Below are 21865 nucleotides of genomic sequence, written 5' to 3' on the forward strand. Positions count from 1 at the left end.
CCGCTACTACTACTACAACTACTACTTCTGCCGCTACCACTACTACTACTTCTGCTTCTGCTTCCACAATTATAGCGACCCTTCTATGTTGTCCATGAAACGAAAAAACAGCAAAGATAGACATTCTTCATAACTGTTGTTCATTGAGTGCACGAATCCAATTACACACACACAAAAAAAAAAAAAAAAAAAAAAAAAGCACGTTTCGAAAGTATGGTTTCCTAGTTTTTTTTATGGTTTTGATAGTGTTGACTGCGTGTTAAGAGGAGGGAGCATGGCGTTCTTGTTTCCGTAGTAGTAGTAGTAGTAGTAGTAGTAGTAGTAGTAGCAGTAGTAGCAGCAGTAGCAGCAGTAGCCCAAAAGCCACCAACGTCTCCAATATGGACTATGAAGCCACAGTGGTGGAGAGTGACATTAGGGTGGGTCGGGAGTGACTTGAGTAGGGAAGGAAAGGGAGATCTGGACGTAATAGATGATAGGTGATTTAGTGCTAGGTAGTATTAGTGATATGGTTGAATGCCACAGTCATTAGCGAACAGAGTTGGGGCTAATGACCTCCAAGCTATGGAGCCCTCTATGATTATGTGTCGGGAAAATAAACATGAGTGGAGGTATCATTTATGTAATAGTAGTAGTAGTAGTACTTGTATTTGTTGTTGTTGTTGTAGCAGTAGTAGTAGTGGTGGTGGTGGTGGTAGGAGAAGTAGTATAGTAGTAGAAATAATAGTAGTAGTAGTAGTAGTAGTAGCAGTAGTAGTAGTTGTTGTAGTAGTAGTAGTATTGGTGGTGGTAGAAGAAGAAGAAGAAGAAGTAGTAGTAGTAGTAGTAGTAGTAGTAGTAGTAGTAGTAGTAGTAGTAGTGGTGGTGGTAGAAGTAGTAGTAGTAGCACCAGTAGTATTATCACCCACAAAACTATAATCGCAGTGACCAGAAATTATAAATAATCTTCAAAACTATTTTTAGAAAACAATTAATATACTGGGAGTGACTACTACTACTACTACTACTACTACTACTACTACTACTACTACAACAACAACAAGACACTCGATGCATCCATTTCCGCCAGACAGAGGACGGTATACCTATCGTCTGTCTTAGGAGGTCAAAAGGAACGAATTCGTGGGTTTCCGAGGGACATGACATGACTGAAGGAAAGGAGAAGGAGGTCGCTGTTGGGTGTGTCAGAAGGAGGGGGTAAGAGAGACTGAGGGCAGGGAAGGGACTAAGGGGGGCGTTGAGATAAGAGGCAAGAGGAGGGAGGAGGAATGAGGGTGCTGGTGGCAGGGGACTTCAGCAGGAGGATATATAAGCAAGGGACGAGGCTGCCTGCTGCTCACTCGCTCGCTCCTGCTCGTCGGGATTAGACCAGGTGTGTGTTTGTGCTGTTGTTGTTGTTGGTGGTGGTGGTGGTGGTGGTGGCTAGTTTTTGTATGTTTCTTTGTTTTTAAGTTGATAACATAAGAACGTAAGGAGTCTGCAAGAGACCGGTTGGCCTATACAAGGCAGCTCCTGTAGGCCTAACCCCACCTTACCTCACTATCCATGAATTTGTCCAACCTCTTCTTGGATGTTTCTATGGTACTAGCACTCACAACATGACTGCCAAGCCTGTTCCACTCATCCACCACTCTGTTAGTAAACCAATTCTTGCCTATGTCATTGTTGAATCTGAATTTATCTAACTAAAAAACATTTTACGTGTACCACCCGGCTCCTTTACAACCAAATTCCTATTAACATCCCCTTTATTAAAGTCATTCATCCATTTATAAATTTCGATCGTCTCCTCGTAACCTTCGCCTTCTAAAGCATGAAGATTTAAATGCTTAAGTCTATCCTCCCACGGCAAGTTTCTCACCCCTAGAATCATTTTTGGCATCCTCTAATGTAGATTCTAACATCTTGATGTCCATTTCTATAGTAGTGACCAGAACTCAACTGCATAATCAAGATGAGGTCTAACTAGTGATAAGTAAAGTTTGAGGATGACTTCAGCGCTCCTGTTGCTTACGTTCCTTGAAATGAAACCCAGTACTCTGTTTGCACGATTCTTAGCCTGGGTGCATTGAGCCCTCGGACGGAGGTCAGCGCTCACTAAGACTCCTAAATCCCTCTCACACCCAGACCTGCTCAGATGAGTGTCATTTAAAGTGTAATTGTGAGGCGTTATTCCTATCTATACGCTCTGAATACATACTACACTTCCCAACATTGAATTCCATCTGCCACTTCTCCGCCCAGTCATACAGTTTGTCTAGCTCATCCGGGAGAACGCTAGCGTTCTGGTCTGATTGAATTACTTTATCGATCTTGGCATAATCTGCGAACTTACTGACATCACTACTAATTCCTGTGTCCAAATCGTCGATGTAAATGATAAAGAACAGTGGACCCAGCACCGACCCCCGTGGGACTCCACGCGTAACACAGCCTCAGTCAGATGTTTCACCATTGATTTGCACTCTCTGCTTCCTACTTCTAAGCCACGCCCTGATCCAGTGCAAGACTTTTCCATCTACGCCGTGACCCTGCAATTTTAGTAACAGCCGCGGTGGTGAGGGACTTTGTCCGAAGTTTGTTGGATCTTTTTTTTTTTCGTTTTTTTTAAAAAAAAAATTACCGCGAATTTTTTTTTTTTTTGCACTTATTATTTGCGATATACAAATGATAATATGCAGTATTCTTCCTTTGGGTGTCATTTAAATCTCATATAAAGGATATTCCTTTACTTTGAATAGTGAATAAGAATTTTTTGATCATGTGTAAAACTTTTCAAAAAAAAAATAATTCAATTTTTATGAAAATTATATCAGGGTTACCTCACAGTCTAGTGTTTAAACTATAAAAAAAATCATTAGTCTAGACGAAAAATTACGCTCACAGGAGATCAAAATGTCCGAACACGACCGTAAAAATGACTTTTCCCCCTTAACTTCAAGATATAAATAGCTGAGGGAAAACCTCACTCTTCTTAGTCACGCCAAGCAATCAAGAAAACAGTATTGAGCCACTGCCTTGCGTCCAAAGCATCCAGGTGTCGACACTCACTAATAAGCAGATCGTGTGTGGGGGGGGGGGGGGGGGGGTGAAGACAGAAAAAAATATATATTACGAAAAAAAGACATGCAGGTCGGATTCTAATGTACTGAATCACATAAGATTGTAGTAGTAATAGTAGTAGTAGCAGTAGTAGTAGTAGTAGTAAAAGTAGTAGTAGTAGTAGTAGTAAAAGTAGTAGTAGTAGCAGTAATAGTAGTAGTAGTAGTAAATATCAAGAATAACAACTGTCCTCTCTCTCTCTCTCTCTCTCTCTCTCTCCTATCCATTCATCTAACCATTTATCTATCTCTCTCCTCAGTTCCCCGGTCCACCACTTCTCCAGGAAAGATCACAACCCGCACAGACCACGATGGCGGGCGATCAGAATGTGGTCTTGGACTTGTTCGAGCACCCCTACTCAAAGAAGGGACCGCCCAGAACAGCAGCCGAGGTGAGAGGAGGAGGAGGAAGAGGAGGAGGAGGAGGAGGGTATGAAGGAACAGGATGATGAAAAGGAGGAGGAGGAGGAAGTTGGAGTAATGAAAAAGTAACAAACGAAAAAGAAAAAAAAGGATGAGAGAAAAAGAGCAGCAAATATGGAAACAAGAAAAGGTAGGCAACGGGAATCCTTTTGGCTCATTACGAGGTTGTCCGCTCTGGTACGTACGTTCAGTCTACTCCTGTTGCAACGAAGTAAAGGCCTATGCGATTTTCAAAGGAGTTGCTGGTTTCCGCACTTACTACATCAGCAGGGAGGTTGTTTCAATGTTGGATGACTCGGTCTGAAAAGAAACTCCTTGCAATGTCTGTATCGCATCGCCTCGTTTGAATAGGTATACCATTGTTTCTAGCTATTAAGTGTGTTTATAGCTCAAAAAACTTGGAGTGGTCGACGTTATTGAACTTCTTTAAGTTCTTGAACACTTTTATCATATTTCTTTGTAAGCGTCTCTTCTCCAGCGTAAAGAGGTTGTGTCGCTTGAGTCGTTCTTCATACGGCAGGGCCCTCAATGGTGGAATCATTTTCGTAGCACGTCACTGAACTCTCTCTAATAATTCGATGTCCTTTCTGTAGCTAGGTGACCAGAACTGTATCGCATACTCGAGGTGCGGTCTTACCATTGAGTTCTATGAGGATAACATTGCTTCCGGCGTCTTACACTCGAAGTTCCTCGCTATAAATCCGAGCATAGTGTTGGCTTTGTTATATGATTTTTTACAGTGCTTTGGATATTTCAGGTCACTGCTGATGGTGACTCCAAGATCCGATCCCTCCTTCACAACCGGCAGAGGCGTCCCAAGCATGCTGTACATAAGGTTACTATTTCTGGAACCAAAGTGCATGACTTTACATTTGTCCACGTTGCATGACATTTACCACTTTTCAGACCACTGATTAATCTGGTCAAGGTCCCTTTGGATGGTTTCGCAATCGGCCGTCGTGAGGGCCCTTCCGCCCACTTTGGTGTCGTCAGCAAACTTTGATAAGGTGGATTTAAATCATGTTTCTAAATCGTTGGTGTATAAGATAAAGAGAATTGGTCCCAGCACTGATCCTTCTGGTACTCCAATAGTAACTGGAAGCCACTCAGAAGCCTGCCCGTTAACACTCGTCGTTTTTCATTGGTGAGCCAATCTCTTATCCACACAGTCAGGTTGTTTCCTAGTTTCTTTTAGGAGTCGCTCATGTGGTGCCTTGTCAAAGTATTTCTGGAAGTCCAGATATATGACAGGAGGAGGATATGGAGGAGCAGGATGATGAGGAGGAGGAGGAGGAGGAGGCGGTGAAAGTATTGAAGTAGTAGAAAACGAAAAAGAAAAAGAAGGGTGAGAGAAAGAGAGGGAGCTAGAGGAGGTGATAGAGATGATGAAAAATAGAAGACGAAGACGAAAGAAAAACAAGAAAAAACAAGAACAAGAACAGAAACAAGAACAACAACAACAAAAACAAGAACAAAAGCAAGAAAAAGAAAAAGAACAAGAACAGAGAGAGAGAGAGAGAGAGAGAGAGAGAGAGAGAGAGAGAGAGAGAGAGAGAGAGAGAGAGATCTACACTGTCACGGCCTCATTAATTAAGAGTTCACACAAAGGTGTCACGCCTCAAGCACGTTAGCCTCAAGGAGTCATCATCATCATCATCAGGACCACGACTTTAAATCAGTCTTCCTAATTAACAGGTGTCGGACGCGTGAATCTCGACTTTGTGTTTCTGCTTATCAGTTTTTTTATCTCCTTTCTTTATTCCCTTGCATCTTTCTTTCTTTCAGTACCTGTTGATCTTGTTATTTATTATATTTGAACGAGGGCGCATCACGAACACGACGTTGAATCATTCTTCGTATTTAAACCTCGACTTCATGTGTTCCCTTAATATATTTTTTTCTCTCATTCTGTATCATTGCATTCCTCTCTCGATCTATTTGTATATTCTCTGTACATCTATTTATCTACTCAACGCTTTGCAACGGTATAGGACTAAAATTAGTAGCTAATGCCAAATATAGCTGTTCAACTAAAAGTCGGAATAATGCTAACTGGCAGCCAAGAAGGATTAATATTATGATTCAAGATTCCCGTAAGGTAATGGACAGCCGGTTGCAAGTTGTTCATTACGCAAGTTCATTACTCTATTACATAGGTTCTCAACCTAGGGTACGCGTACCCCCAGGGGCACGGGAGAGGAATTTTCGGGGTACGTGACTGGTTTCTCAAAATACTTCGGTTTCGGCTTTCAAAGACTGTACCGAGGATTAACTTATTCGTAGCAAAGAAACAAGCCCAACCATCTCACTGAATCAGCATGTGTTTTTCATGCTAGCTACACGCAGTGACGTACTATGAGTAAGTGACTATAGTAACAGCTACAAGTGAATAGTTCTTGGTAACACTTGCTCACAGTCACTCCTATTTAAAAAATATGTCTACTTTAGTTACATCTTGGTATTTTTTATGCTAGTCACACACAGGGACTTCCTTGTGAGTAAGTTACTAGTTACTAACGACTTGTTACAAGCCTTAACAACCAGCACTAGCTCAGAGTCACTGGAACACAATACCTTCTTTAGTTCTATTTTATCTTTTTTTTCACGCTTGGGATGCTTGTCACACACAGTCACTTTCCCGTGAGTAACTAGTCATAAACTGTAAATAATGGCTCAAATTCAGTTATTGGAAAATTGACTGTAGATATGCTTTTTTCTTCTTATGCAATCACACACATTGACTTAACTATCACCATTACTAATTACCAGCTGCAACTAACTGTATGCAACGCTAGTTTATTGTCACAATGGTTTAAAAACGAGTATTTTAGTAAATGGTAGCAGCTAATCACATAAAATTTTCTTATGATAGTAACTAGTTCATATCAGTACTAGCTCATAGGTTAAATGATTGAAAATGTTTGTCTACTTCACATATATAATACGATTTATGCTTCATAAACCAAGTTGATAAACCATGCATTTCTTTTTAACCTTCCTGGTACTGCATTCTGGGTTATGGGTACGTGACCAACTCTGAAAAACTTGAAGGGGTACATAAGATCAAAAAGATTGTGAACTCCTGATCTATTAGATTTCGCATTGCACTGCCCTTCCTCGTCCCCGTCTTAACATCCCAAAGTTGTTTTTTTTCTGATGAGAGTGAGGTCATCCCCTAAGGACAGGTGGCATATCTCTCTCTCTCTCTCTCTCTCTCTCTCTCTCTCTCTCTTAATTAATCCACGCTCCTTCTATTGTGTCCCGAAATATGGAGGTGTGTGTAGCAAGGAAAAGGTGGGATGTGAAGGGGTCGCGGTGGAAAGGCTGAGGAAGTGGAAAGCTGCCTCCTGCCCAGCAGTACATGTATGAGTGTCACTGGCCGTGACTACCTCAGAAACCCATTGGCACACTACCTATATCTGTCTAGTGTGTGTGTGTGTGTGTGTGTGTGTGTGTGTGTGTGTGTGTGTGTGTGTGTGTGTGTGACCCTCCTCCAAACATCTTCCTCCGCATCTCATATCCTCTCTCCCTTCCCTCCTTTCCCATTATCTCCCTCAGGCCCGCCCTATCGTGTTTGAGGACGACGTGACAACCCGCGTGGGAGGAGGACCGCCGGCCCCCGGCCCGCTGACCCTCGCCCGCTCCGTCCCTCGAGGCAGCGTGTTCTCGTCCTTCGTCAGGGAGCACCGCCTCGCTGCCAGGGAGCTCTGTGACTACCTCATGCGTGAGTTCTATTAAGATATAACAGAGATGTAATCAGGTGGGATGCTGGGTCAAAATGAGTGTCTACTTCTGCCTGACGTCAGTATATGAAGACGGACAACGGGTCTGCAGATTACGAAAGCGAGGTCCGCGAGTCTCAAGAGCTGCCTCTCTACACGTGCCCCAAACTGCTCTCGCTAGTCTTTGCAATTCTTTGCATGTTGTGATATACATTTTCTTTCTCTTCCCTTCCTCTCCGATATTTGCTGACGTCACTCAATCTTGTACCTGGTCTACCTCTCTGTATCTTGAGTTCTATACGGCAGACAGACTGGGTAATCAGGCAGATCAGGTCACAGTGACGAAGCGAGAGGTGCTGAAAGTTGGTTCAGGGGATTGGGGAAGCCAACTGTAGAGGAACATCAAAGTATTATTACATTGTGTGGGAAAAACGAGAGAGAGAGGTGCCGCAAGTGTTTGGGTGAGGCATATTCCCTACCGTGATGCAGGCTGGTGACGATGATAGTATAAGGAGTGTTTTCTCATTCAGAAATATGCAGTGTCTAATGTCTTTCACTATTATAGGCTCATAAAACTAGCCATGTAAATAGTACTCCAACCTCTACTAAATCTTATTCAATGTGGGTATGTAAGCCCTGAAATGCCTGAAGAATATGGGCATCGGAAGCTCTCAACCCGACTCGGTGTCTCGACTCGTGTTTCGACTCAACGAGCGAGGTAGTCAGTCAGCCAGCCAGTCGTCCCTCAGTCCTCAGACAGTGAACCCACACCAGTCAATCTCTCCGCTCCGTCACCTTTTTGCCCCTCTTCACGTTTCACCTCGTCCCTGCATAAAAGAAATCATCATCCTGCAGCCGTCACACCAACACCTTTTGAGACCTTCAGAGCAGCAGCATCGCCGGACAGATAAGTCGATCATTCTGTCAGATGGATAACACAACGTAGATGCTAGTTGTTGGCGGTGCTCCAGCTTGCCTTTCCTGAGAAAATACCCCATGACCTTTTTTCCCCTTTTATAAGTAAATGGGTTTTATATGTATTTCTAAGGGTGCATCGTTAAGAGATTTACGGACCGATCCTGACTGCAGGCTTGCTGCTTCTTATTTTTGGTGTGTTTTTCTTCCATTGATTTTTATTTTATTTATTTATTTTTTTTTTTTTTTGTGTGTGTGTGTGTGTGTGTGTGTGTGTGTTTTGAGGCCTCATTTGTTGTTGACTTTGGATGATACTGTCCAACTTTAAGTCTTGGATGTCCTCCTGGTCATTCGTCTAATCCTAATACTCTTTGTGGAGAATTAGTGCGTGTGAAAGCGTCAGTCTACATCGCTTCCTCCTCCTCCTTCCTGTGCCATCTTCACTCCTGCCAATATCATTTTATCACCAAACCATCAGTTAGAAATTAAAATATCTGCGTAGGGTGTACCGAAGGAATTCAATCATTTCGCACCTTCTCCGTTTGTCTGCTATCTTCTTACAATCATCTCCTTCTCCCCCTACCCCTATCAGTAACTCAATTATCCTCCTTCTCCTTCTCCATTTCTCCCACCTCTTGCCTCGCCTTTGTGGAGGGTTAGTGCATGTGAAATCGCCATTACCTCTTTCTCTCATTTTTCCTCCTCCTCCTGCCTCGCCTAACGCCCCTCCACCCTTCCAGAGGCCACCAATGTGAGGGAGCTGAGCCTGATGGCTGAGGAGGTCCGCAGAGAGCTCAACGAGAAGCTCTTCATCTACGCCGTGTCCTTCGTGATCCTGAGGAAGCCGGTGAGGACGGGAAGGAAGCGCGGGAATGTTTGAAAAAGGATGTGCGGGAGTGTTTGAAGGAAGAACGTATGCGTGTAGGAATAAAAAATAAAAAAAACATGCCAAGGAATCTAGAGGGATACTTGTGCATGGATGGAAAGCGATTCAGGGCTGGAGTGACACTGTGCTTGTCCCCATTGAAATAGTACTTGTAATAATATTTAGCTGGACCCAGAGTGAATGCAGGCTTGATAGAACGATAGGGCTGCTTGATTTTTGAGGCACGGTGGACAGAGCAATACTTTAAATTTACCAACAATTATTCTTTAAGGACAGTGAATGGATTGAAACATTAACATTATCAGCAATTGAGTTCCAGGAGCTGTGAACTGATCGATACTGTAATGTTATCACCAATTAATTTTTAAGGTCTTCATTATATAATAGGACAGGAGGGTGGATTGCTCAAACCTCATATTCCCCTACGTGTGCTTATGTGTATGTGTGTGTCTGTCCTACAGGAGATGAGGGCCATGCGTCTCCCCAGCATCGTGGAGGTGTTCCCATCCTGCTTTGTGCCACGGACCACCCTGGCCATCATGGAACAGCAGGCCCGGCAGCCCTCCACCACAGGCCAGGCAAGTCAGAGGGCAAGACAGCCTGTTACACCTCTTACACTGCCTTATGTACATTGATGGGTCCAGTCTGCATACTGTTGCCTCTGAAACTATTTATTCATATATTTAACTCTGCTCCTCTTTTTCTGAACAAGTCAGACACTCCAGTCAGGCAAGCAGGCAGCACTACTAACACAATTGACATAGTGACTGGTTAGGTGTGTCTTCCAATTAAAATGACACAGCTTCAGCTTATCATAATATTAGAAATGAACAATAGAATTAAACAACAACTTATTCATACCTTCTCCGGCCCCCAAGGATGTCATCATAACAGAGTACGGCCCGGAGTTCTCCAGCACCCACCTCAAGCCGGAGCACCGTGTGGCCTACTGGCGCGAGGACTATGGCATCAACCTCCACCACTGGCACTGGCACCTCGTCTACCCTCTCGACATGGGCGTGGACAGGGACCGCAAGGGGGAGCTCTTCTATTATATGCACCAGCAGATGCTCGCCCGGTTAGCAATCATAGTCATTTAAAAATTCTGATCAATTTTGCCCATACCCTATAAAATATTTTAGAGCCGCTTTCACCCATACCCAGTAAAAAATCTTCTGCCCATGATCCTCTAACCTCCTTTCTCTTCCTTCATCACCTCAGCTACGACATGGACCGGCTCAGTGTTGGCCTGAACCGCGTGGAGAAGCTGGCCAACTGGCGCATGCCTATCCCTGACGGCTACTTCTCCAAGCTGACCCTGGACAACTCGGGTCAGGTGTGGGGCTCCAGACAGGACGGCACTCTGCTGCAGGTGAGTGTGATTGTGATGTAACCTTTAGCAGTGTTTTGGCTTCACTTATTTATTCTTAACTTATTACATATTCTTTTTTTTTCCAAGATTAAGTAAAGCCTATAATGTCCCTTATCCTGTCATGCCTACTTTTATTGCTAGTCTATCACAATTTTATCACTCCTGCTTTTTTGTATTTTTTTTTCCATAATATTCTTGCATTTGCAAGAGTGTCTAAAGGGTTAATATGTCTCACCTCTTATCTGCATTTTTTTTGTGTGTGTGTTTGTTTCCTTTATATTATTTGGTTGGTTGTATGAACACTGTCTGTCTCATGTTTGTTGGCTTCCTTCCTTTCCTTAGCACCATTGGAGGCTCTATCATTACAGTTGTCTTAACCTGTAATTTTAACATGACTTTTCTACCATTGCAGGAATACCGCCGGAATGAGTTCATGCTGGAGCCTTTTGATGTGACTGACTTGGAGCAGCACCACAGCAGACTCATGGATGCCATTCACCAGGGGCACCTAATTGATGTGAGTGCACCTTCCCATCCCCATGTGACCAGCGCCAGATAGAGCCACAATTGGACCCTGGTGCTGCAAGTAATTCCGGGCCCCTAAGTATCTTAATATACACACATCATGCCCGGGTGGCCAGGCCCCCTATGAGGCCGGGCCCGAGATACCACCTTCTCTCGGGCCCTGCATGTGACCACTGTCATTGAGGTGCCATGACTGGAAATCCCAATCACTCAAATAATCCCCTCCCCAGAATGACAGCCTGCATTCTTTCTTGGATGGAAGGTTGATTGTTAATGTCTTTCTTGCCTCTGCCTTTTATTTGTTCTTTGTTTTTAGTCTTTTTTTTTCTGCTTGGTTATAGCACAGTCAATCTAATCTTTGTTATCCTCTTTTCCTCCCTCAACACTTTTGGAGGTTTAATCATTACAACTGTCTTAACATGCAACACTTACAACCTCTCCGGACTGTAATTATGTGAAAACGAACTTAGGAAAACAAATTAAAACTTTTGCTCCTTAATAGAAAGCTTTTAATGTTTGTCAACTACATCTGGAAAGAAGTTTAAAATGTTGACACAAATTAACACTCACTTTGATAGTAGTTTTTTCACTGACATGAGTGCTAAACGGAAGGGGGTGTCTGTATATATTGGCAAGCACACCCCAGTCAGTAGAACCCTTCCTCTGTAGTCACCAGAACTCTCACCATTTTTCATTAAATGGAACACTTATTTTTTCCTTTCTTTGCCGTGCAGCCAATGAGATGGAAATGAGCTCTGAGGCCACATGCTGCTATATAGCGTATGCCCCCAACTTTACTTTTCCTTCCCTTGCCGTGCAGCGTGAAGGCAAGCGGGTGAGGCTGACAGACGAGGGCGTGGCTCCCAACAGGCGGGGAATCGTCCTGCTCGGGGATGCCCTCGAGGCAGACGCCGGTCTCAGCGTCAACAGTCCCTTCTACGGCGACCTCCACAACTCGGGCCATGTCATCATTGCAGCGGCCCATGACCCGGACAACGCTCACAGGGTACCTGAGTATTGTTTTGCTTACTAATTCAGAGAAAAGACTCATGATGAGGGTTTTTATACCTGAAGGAGATTTTTTTTTTTTTTTTTTTTTTTTTTTTTTTTTTTTTTACCCACTTGCGTACCGTGACGCCAATAGCGTGTAAAAAAATTTAGGGCCAAAGTGCACCGTGACGCCATTGGCGTCAATTTAAACAAAAATATTACTTTTAAATAGTTATATTCACTCCAATCGCGTCATTTTTTGTTTGAGGGTAAGTTTCCTCACCCTCTCCGAAATGAACTAATTGGCAACACTCTCCGCGTCCACAGATTTGAGTGTGGTTGAGAAATCAAAGACAGTTTCCGGTCACTCTCATCAGTCAATCTGCACTTCTCGCTGCTATGGGCTTGCGCGCGCCCATGCTGCCCGCCGCATAACAGTGATAATAGTGTCATACAGTGATTTGATTGGGTGTAATTTGTATTCTTTTCTCTTTAAAGGCAGTAGCGTATTATATTTTGTGAATTACGTAAGCAAATGAAAGACGGACTTTTTTCAATATTTTTACTTTTCCGCAAATATTTCATGGTGCTAACTGTCCGACTGGAAATTTGAAGGAACCATAAGAATCCTGATAAGATTCTGCTATTATAAATACATCCACCTTGAAAAGTTGACACACAAAGTTTTTAGTTATGGAAGTGGAAACATGACCTATGTAGAAAAATTGTTAATGCGCACTTTATTCCATGTCCATAAACAGTCCTATGAATCACTATTATTATTTCTTTATTGATTCATGGAAAACCACAACAAATAGGGAAGCCATTGTTATATTATGTGTAATGATAAATGTAGGTTTGGGGGAAGAAAGTAGCTGAGAAACAAAAATTTTCGGCACGCTAAAAAAAACTGCCTCGACCAGCGAGAGACCCGATGTTTGAAATGAGTGCAGAAAGGAAAACTTATTGAAACATATGGTGCGCGAGAGGGTTAATAATAAATGATTATAAGTTTTAGATATATAAGTATGGATGATTTCCTAAGTAGCTTACTGTTTTGTGTTTGTTCAGATAAAAGTATCATGTTGAGGGTTTTAAGACTGAAAGAGACATTATTTTTGAGTGATTTCCTTCCTCGTAAGTCTTGGGCAGGTGTTTAATTGTTCCCATTTAGTTGTGGCTCAATCTCCCTCTCCATCTTGGCATAACCTTTGCATTTCCCTCTGAACTGTAATACCACTTGACCAGTCCTTCTCATCATCAGCTTTCACTCTCCTTGTATAATACATGCATTTTTGTCTACCCTATTTAGTTCTAAATTTACCTCCCTCTCACAATAATAGTCAAACCTTTACATACTCCACTAATCTCACTTGACCTATCCTCCTCATTATCCACTTTTACTCTCTTTGTTTACCCTTTTTTCTGTTGAACTTTTCTTTTTTCTCTTCTTAATGCTTTTGCTCTTTAATGCTTTCTCGTCCATTCCTTCTCCTCATACTACCTTCCCATTCACAGGAGAACCTTGGCGTCATGTCAGATACCTCCACAGCCATGAGAGATCCCGTGTTCTACCGCTGGCACAAGTACATTGATGACCTGTTCCAGGAGTACAAACTCACGCAGCCGCCCTATACCATGGAGCAAGTAAGGATGCAAGGAAACATTTGAAACTTTTATTAATGATCAAATTTACATGCTAAAGTTTTCTTGATATGTCAAATCTTTTCAGGCAACAGAGCTTACATAGTCAGGGATGTGCATGCACAAATTTATAACAAACTTTTATATTTAATAGAATTCATTGGCCCTTGTGATCCTCCATGCTCAAGAATCTTAGTCCAAAGATAAGCACCAATGCAGCACACAGATGACCGCATGCCCCCAACTTTTAATTCCTTCTTCCCCCCTCTAAAAAAAAAAAAAGTCGATCTTAGCCAAAAAAAAGAGAAATGACCAAAATATTATTACTCTTACTCCTCCCTACCTAAATAAGAAATCCAAATATCACCCTTCTTTCCTTGGCAGCTGTCCGTGCAGACAGTGACGGTGGCAGAAGTGGAGGTGGAGTGTGCAGGCCGCAAGAACACACTCACCACTGGCTGGAACACTCGGGACTTCGAGGCGAGCCGCGGACTGGACTTCAATTCCAGTATTCCGGTGATGGTGCGGCTAACCCACCTTGATCACCGCCCCTTCAGGTATAACATAAAGGTGAGGAAGGAAGAAGCGATGCTGACACCCTGAGGCTATCTTGATCCTCTTGCTGAAGTCAGGGTTGACAGCTGGTCATCAGGACAGCAGGCGAGTGTATTCATCTGCTGAATAAGAGACATAAATGAGGCAGAGATGGAAAAATATGAGGGCTATTTATCAGTGATGTAAAGGAAAGACAATTTTATAAGAAAATATTTTAAATTGTCAATGATGTCAAAAAGAAAATCAATGTAACTTTTTACTATTGCAAATCCATGGTTTAAAAATCTTTTAGCAACAATTATAGTTCTACTGCTGCCTTAACTCCACAACCATTCCAATCAGCCAGTCGGTTACTTAAAACCCTGATTGCCATCATTACTCTTCCTTCCATCCTGCCACAGGTGGAGAACAATGAAAAAGTAGCCAAGGACGTGACCGTCCGCATCTTCATGGCTCCAAAGTTAAACGAGCGAGGCATCAGGATGAACATTATGGAGCAGCGCCTCCTGTGGGCCGAGATGGACCGCTTCAAGCACACATGTGAGTCTTATTACAAAACGAGGGACTGGGTACAGAGAAAACTTTTTACTACAGTCTCATTAATTATTAATGCAAAAAAGATGACTTAAGGAATGTAAAAGTAAATACTCGTGGGACTGTGAGAGGAAACAGGAAATAAATTAGAGCAATTAATGATGCTTTCCCGATGCTCTTTGGTAACCCGAATGTCACACCTGCCCTGTGTCACACTGTAATGGAATCTTACCCCACACAGGCTCATGTGATTGAGACGAGTCCATAGCCATGCACACCTACAGCATATGCCCTCAACTACCTTTTTCTATATTGATGTATAGTTAAAAAAAAGTTGTCTAAATGGAAATTCGTAAAATGAAAGGTAAGGTTGGAGGCATACACTTCAGCTGCTCATGACCTTGATGCTGATCTCAGTCACAAAGGCCAGTGGCAGGAAATGACCCATTACCCCATGACACTGGGCCAGTGTGACAGCAAGGCTACCACAGCTACCTTCCCTAGGTTTAGTGACCACCCCAAAACAAGGATGAACAGCTGGGTGGGCTCCTCGCCAACTGTCCTGGCCGTGATTCGAACACAGGCGCGGATTCATACCTATGCATGCTAACCATTTCACCATGGGGGACTGGTGTTTACTTTATCCAAAGAGAAGCTTCAGGGAGAACTCTCAAGAATGTTTAGAGAAAAGGTAAAGACTGGAATGAGACAAAGTTGACCCCTTTTTCTCTCCCTCACAGTGAAGCCAGGCACAAACACGGTCAGTAGGGAGTCAACAGCCTCCTCCATCACAAACCCTAACGACTTTACCTTCCGGGACCTTTCAAACCTGCCAGTACCTGACAATCCAGGTGAGTGAAGGATCAGACTCGGCAACAGTGTAGTGCCACGGCGACTAAGCCTGATGAGCGAGACTCTCATAACTCCCTCTGCCAGGGGGCTACCCCTTTGGCCAACTGATTAAGGAGTAGCTCTCCATTCTCACTGGTTGCGGGTTCAATCCCCGGCACCGGCAAAACCTTTCCTAGTCTGGATTAATTTCTCATGTTTTTTGTTACACGCAGAGGTCGTGTTGGAGTGCAGTAAAGAGAAAAATTCTGGCATTTCACTGGTGGTAAGGTGGTGGCATCCTCTCCTGTGGTTCTGTTGTGTCACCCTGAGTGGGTAACGGGTAGAGTGATGGCCCATGCTCGCTGAAGTTCATAGAAAATGGAAAATCTCGACACACAGAAATTAATCTACATAGGAAGGGGAGCCATGTAGTGCCACAGCGACTAAGCCTGATGGGCGAGCCTCCCATAACTCCCTCTGCCAGGAGGGTACCTCTTTGGCCAACTGGTTAAGGGGTAGCTCTCCAGTCTCGCTGGTCGCGGGTTCAATCCCCGGCGCTGGGAAACCTTTCCTTGTCTGGATTAATTCCTCGTGTGTTTTGTTACACGCTGTGGTCATGTTGGAGTGGAGTAAAGAGTCAATTCTGGCATTACAACAGGATATGTTGAGGAAATACACTACTGCCTTTTGCAATTGCTTCTTTCCCCTGTTTTCTTAAAATTCTAAAATTTCGCTTCGTAGGTCAACACACCACGGTGGTGTGCTAGCACTCAAAAGTTATGTTTCGATTTCTTAAACACTCGCAAACCCAGTAGTGTGTTGTTAGCTAGACAACCACACTCGTGACCTAGCATACCACAGAATTGTGGACGATTCGCAAAGGTTGGTAGCTCCCGCCCTAGTAGGTTGGCTGGCCTGTGTATCAGCTGATGTAGTATAGCGCCGCATTCTTTGAAAATGGCTACAAGAGACAAGACCTCCCCGCTTTCTTATTCACAGAAACTGTTTCTGGTGAACTAAAGAAGAGACAACCCGGTCGTCCACAGGAAGCCATCGGACTACAGTGCTGTTTTGGCATGCAAAACAGCATGGGAGAGGATCACCGAGAACTTCAATGTGAACTTCTCGGTGTAGGAAGGCAAAACCCAGCAACAGCTCAAGAGGAATTGGGAGTACTTAAAGAATGGACTTCCAAAATTTCCCTAAAGATATCCTTAAAAAACTTCTACGATCTTTTTCCCTAGGAGGTTATGATATGGGGGGCTGTCGAAAATTACACAGCGCGGGATGGATTTGGGCGGCGGTGGTGGGGGGGTGACACGCCCGACACTCGTCAACAGACCGGCTGCTAGGTTATGTTATAATAGATTGCAAGTCCCCAGGGTTGTGTTGGGGGGTAGGGGGGGGGGGGGCTGGAGTGGCGGACTTCTTGTAAAGAATTACCTAGTAGAATAACAGTTATAACACCCTTGCTGGCGGCTCGTGTGTGGCAAGACACTGCCTTATATCCCAGCTGGGCAGTGGTGTTGACAAGCAACCTGTCATACAAGCCCTAGCTGCTGCTTGCAAGCTGCTGATAGCAGGGGGTCGCGTGAGTTTGAAGCTTTTGGTAAAGGGGTCGCAAGTGCTAAATAATTGGGAATCACTGCTCTATATAAATGAGGTAGGGGTAGGAATGTGTACTTGCGTGGGGCGAGAAGCTGAAATACCGTCGGTCTTTCAGTGGTTTCAGTATTTAACCGTGCAACAACACTCATGTATAACCATTTTTTCGAACATTCCCTCTATGATGCTTCGTATTTTCACTATATTACATATACTTATATATCATATGTACCATTATAACGAAGAATTTCTCAACTTCTTGTCCAACTGATTGTTGCACCCTCAATACAAACGCGACCACGCGTTGTTTTAAAATTTTGTACTTGCTGTGATTACAGAGTTACTGATTGAAAAAGAGAAGTGAAATAATAACAGAAGTAGAATAATAGCATATTTATTTATTATTCATAAGTGTTTTTAATATAATGAATACATTTCTTACATTTCGTTTCTCTTTCGGGTGGGTATGGTCGCCCCATGTTGTGTGGTAGGTCAACACACGAATGTTCCAATAATGTGGGATCCTAGCCATACACAGAACGGCGTCAGATGCGTTTATGAAATCCATTTGTGGGTGTCTAGTCTAGCTAACTAACAATGTGGTATCCTAGGTTTACACTGTTTAAGAAAACGGCCGTTTGAATAGAGAAAGAAAAGTTGGGGTAGTTTCCTTCACCCTCTTCTGTTTCTTCCTCCTTGGAGAGATTCTTGCATCTTGAAAAAAGCTTCACAACTGTAAGAGAAGTTGAATGACACTTAAAAAAGTTTACTTATGATGTCACTATGTTGCAGGAGCCCCCGAGAATGACCTGTTCAACTTCTGTGGGTGTGGCTGGCCTCAACACATGCTGCTGCCTCGTGGTAAGCAGGAAGGGATGGACTTTCAGCTGTTTGTCATGGTCACTGACTGGAAACTGGACAAGGTGTGTATGTGCCTGTACCTAACTGATAAATGTATAGGGAATTAGCCATGCTTTTGTGAAAAATAACTGACCTTACCGAACAGTTCTAAATCTACTAAAGTCCACCTTACCAATACACCTACACTCCCACTCATCTCTCCACTCTTCTTTCCCTTCATCCTTAAAATACATACAGCCGTAACTTCATGCTGGATCTTTCATTCCTCCCATAATTACTCAGCTAATACCGTCCAACCCCATGGGGCTTCGTGGTGCAGTGGTTAGCACACTCGGCTCACAACCGAGAGAGCCCGGGTTCGATTCCCGGGCGAAGTGGAAAAATTTGGGCGGCTTTTCCGATACCCTACGCCCCTGTCCACCCAGCAATGAATGGGTACCAGGTATTAATCGGGGTTGTGTCCCGTCTCCTGGGATCTGTTACCTTCTCCTATAATTCCTCCCCCTCCTGTCTCTGGTATATGACCACGGATGTTGCGCCGACTAAACGAAACTTTCCAACCGTCCAACCCCACCATAGGGAGTAAATGGACATTAAATGATGATGATGATTAATGAATGCCCTCAATCATATTTAGATTTCACTAACTTGTCATTCCTTCCTCCATGTCTTACTCTTCACCTCGCCTATAGTGTTATTGGGCAAGCCGGGCCCTTCAAATGTACTTTTCTTTCCCAACACCGCTGTTTAAGAAAACTCACAACATATGTTTAATCCGCAGCTTCCTAGCCGTAAATCAGACCCTGTCTTACACACATTACGTACAAACCTTCTTCATTGCAGGTCGCACAGCCAGCTGGGAGGCGCTCGTGTGCCAATGCTGCCTCTTTCTGTGGCGTCCTGGACGCCCTCTACCCTGATGCACGTCCCATGGGCTTTCCCTTCGACCGCCGCCCCATGCCGATGCTGAATGGCCAGAGCCTGGATAGAGCCGAGGACCTGACCAGACTGAGTAACGTGGCCATGCAGGAGATCCAGATCGTCTTCACCAACGCCCAGCTGAAGGAGCAGTGAACATTGCAGTGGTTTCCTGTTTCAGGTGAATCCTGAAAAAAATATGATGTTAAATCAATTATAATTATGAATGGATTCGTATTGCAGTTGTTAACTTTAGAGTATATTTTGCTATATAACCATTATTACAAGATAAATCCCGTATTTGACGGCTTATAAGACGCACTTTTTTCCAGAAAAAAAGACCCAGAAAGTCACCATTCGTCTTATAAGGTGAAGGTTCAGTTTTTGTTACCATTCTTAAGCCTCAAACTCTCGTAACCTACACAAATAATGATGGAAAATTAAAAGAGTTATTAATTGATGTTTCTTTGTTTTTTGCTGTAGTTATCGGTCGGAAACTAAGAAAAAATCCAATGCGATGAGTACGATAGTTTAGCAAAACTGCACTCAGTCCGTGGCATCAGTGTTTACTGATCCCTTGAAAGGTAAGAATGCTGCAATGCTCGTCTTCCACCCCGCCATCAAGTATTAGTGAATTCTCGTCTCTCCCCTTTGTGTTAATATTCATATGTATATCCATATACATCCAGTATATTATTAATTAATTTGAGTGTTTCCTGGGCTCTTGGAAGGTCCGTTTGTGACTGTTCCCGGCGGTACGCCCGCACGAACTTTATATGTACCCGTTACCCCTCTACCACTGTTGCCGTCTCCGCCATGTTTGTTTACTCCTCAAAGCAGTAGCCTCGATTCTCTAAGAAGGACCAGTTCTGGCAGGTCCCAGTAAGTATCAAGCATCTTAAATGTAAAATATTGGGATTTAGGGCCGCTTTTACAGTCACTTTTCTTTGTTTTGGTCGTTACCAATGAGAGCCAATCGCCGCTATAGTACGTATTTCCACGTGAAACTGGGCGATGCGGTAGTGGCAGCTGCGGGGTTAGCCCCGCTCTGCACCTCGCCACACACACTCAACACCTCTTGCTTCCTCTTCAGCCGACATTACCCCATCAGCCAGTTTCACTTGGAAATACTGTGCCACTCATAGGTAACGATCAAAACAAAAAAAGTGACTGTGAAAGCGGCCCTTAGTAAGGATCAGAATACATAGAAACTTTAAAAATAACCCGTTAGTGGTGAGGGCAACGACTGCCAGGCAAAAAATCTTCACCAGAAATTCGTAGTTTAAACCCGTTTATTATTATTATTATTATTTTTTTTTTTTCAAATGACAGCCCAAGTTGGGGGTGCGTCTTATAAGCCAGTGCGCCTTATAAACCATCAAATACGGTACATATATTTTTCATTCATCCTAATTCATATTTCTGTGCACAAGTATGAATGTGCTGTCACTTCAACAGAAGCAAATGGGAAGCAATTTTTTCATAAATATTATCCATTATGCAATGTACTTGGGTGTGCTGTCTCAAATAAAATTGTCAGTAATATATCTATATCTCTGACGCCCTGCTCCCTCATGGAAACTTCCCTCCAGGGGGTGGACGCGACAGAAGTGTCTCCATTTCTCCCTGTTCTGGCACTGCCTCTCAGCACACTCAGTCCTTCTACTTCCAACTCTCGCTCCAGTACTCACCCTATCGTTCCACTTCACAGGTGGTCTTCCCTTGACACCCCCTCCCTCAATCCTTCCCTTATTCACTCTCTTCACAAATTCGTTTTGCCCCATTCTCATCACGTGTCCAAACCATCTCAACACACCATGCTTCACCCACTCCACCACTTCACAGTCCATTCCTTTCACTGTCACACCCATACCAAACTTCTCATACACGCTTCCATTACTTACTCCATCCCATCCTGACACACCACATGCACCTCTTATATAACTCATTTCCACTGCACATATTCTCGATTGCTGTGCTGCATTCCATGTCCACGTCTGATGCATATGACAGTTAGCAGAACAATACTGTTCCTTATTCCCTTCTTTACCTCCATTCTCACACTTCTTCCTTTCATAATTCTCCAATGCACCTACTACCTGTCTGCCCTTCACTGCTCTTTCCCTCACCTCACCTTCCATGCTTACATACAACTGCCCCTAAATATTTAAACAAAGTCACCTCCTCCATTCTCTCCTCTCCTAACCTTATCCTACACTTCATTGTACTCTGCTCTAACTCTCTACGACTTTGCAAAATCAATGACCTGCTCTCTCGCCCGCTCAAATATCATAACCTTACTCTTTCCAGCATTTACTATCACCTTTCTCCACTTACACACACGGTCAAACTCATCCACTATCCTCTGCAGCATCCCCTCATTCTCTGCCAACAATGATGTATCATCTGCAAACAGGGCCCCCACCAATAACTCCTCTGTACCTCTCACTTTCAGCCTTGGACCTAGCTCCTCCACTCTGGCTTACGTTTCATACAACCGCCCATGTTCACATTAAAAAGCTAGAGAATTTTATCCTCATTAACACTGCCTTGTGAAACCCTTCCATCCCAGCCATGCTTCCCTCATCTCTCACTCCCATGCATACACATTATAAGCATCCATTTATAGCCACCTTCACCTGGGTCACCTCTGTCTACCTGTCTTACACCAAATTTTCTTTGCTTTATTGCTGCTATCTCTTCATGAGAGGCAGTAAGGAAGAATTGGAAAAGCATATAAAAACAAATGATGGTGCCACTATAAACACTTGCCTGCACCATGACGGGCTGGGACCGACTACCATCTAGGCCCCTCGAGAAAAGCCTACCGGCACTATAGGCGTACATGTAAAAAAGAAAAAAAGAAAAAGAAAAAAAAAAGAAAAAAATCCTCCATTCCCATGACTTATCTTCCTCTCCACTCTGCCCTTAAAATCCTCATCCCACCATGCTGCTTCTCCTCCTATTAGGTTTCTCTACAAGC

The 21865-nt window shown here is 43.6% G+C and overlaps 1 protein-coding gene across 2 annotated transcripts; it reads left to right on the forward strand.

The window, feature by feature from the left end:
* Window positions 1–1216: 1216 nt before the first annotated feature.
* Window positions 1217–20427, forward strand: LOC127007159 (phenoloxidase 1-like). 2 transcript variants are annotated; one of them, XM_050877851.1, is made up of 16 exons: window positions 1217–1372; window positions 3362–3493; window positions 4282–4359; window positions 7083–7248; window positions 8902–9008; window positions 9509–9625; window positions 9926–10125; window positions 10269–10419; window positions 10832–10936; window positions 11765–11950; window positions 13453–13581; window positions 13963–14148; window positions 14535–14673; window positions 15408–15518; window positions 17896–18026; window positions 18808–20427. In XM_050877851.1, the coding sequence occupies exons 2-16, from the start codon at window positions 3413–3415 to the stop codon at window positions 19036–19038; spliced, it is 2118 nt and encodes a 705-aa protein (XP_050733808.1). In that variant the 5' UTR covers window positions 1217–1372; window positions 3362–3412; the 3' UTR covers window positions 19039–20427. The 2 variants fall into 2 exon arrangements, with proteins under 2 accessions (XP_050733808.1, XP_050733809.1); XM_050877852.1 differs by lacking the exon at window positions 4282–4359 and having other exon boundaries at window positions 1218–1372.
* Window positions 20428–21865: the final 1438 nt, after the last annotated feature.

This window comes from Eriocheir sinensis, chromosome 34, assembly GCF_024679095.1.
Source record: "Eriocheir sinensis breed Jianghai 21 chromosome 34, ASM2467909v1, whole genome shotgun sequence".
Taxonomy (NCBI): domain Eukaryota; kingdom Metazoa; phylum Arthropoda; class Malacostraca; order Decapoda; family Varunidae; genus Eriocheir; species Eriocheir sinensis.

What these genes read in the sequence shown, in the direction of transcription:
- LOC127007159 (XM_050877851.1), top strand. Translation starts at nt 3,413, where the DNA reads ATGGCGGGCGATCAGAATGTGGTCTTGGACTTGTTCGAGCACCCCTAC. An exon ending in ACCAGGGGCACCTAATTGAT is followed by an intron (nt 10,937 to 11,764) that starts GTGAGTGCACCT and finishes CTTGCCGTGCAG; the next exon opens with CGTGAAGGCAAGCGGGTGAG. An exon ending in CCTTCAGGTATAACATAAAG is followed by an intron (nt 14,149 to 14,534) that starts GTGAGGAAGGAA and finishes ATCCTGCCACAG; the next exon opens with GTGGAGAACAATGAAAAAGT.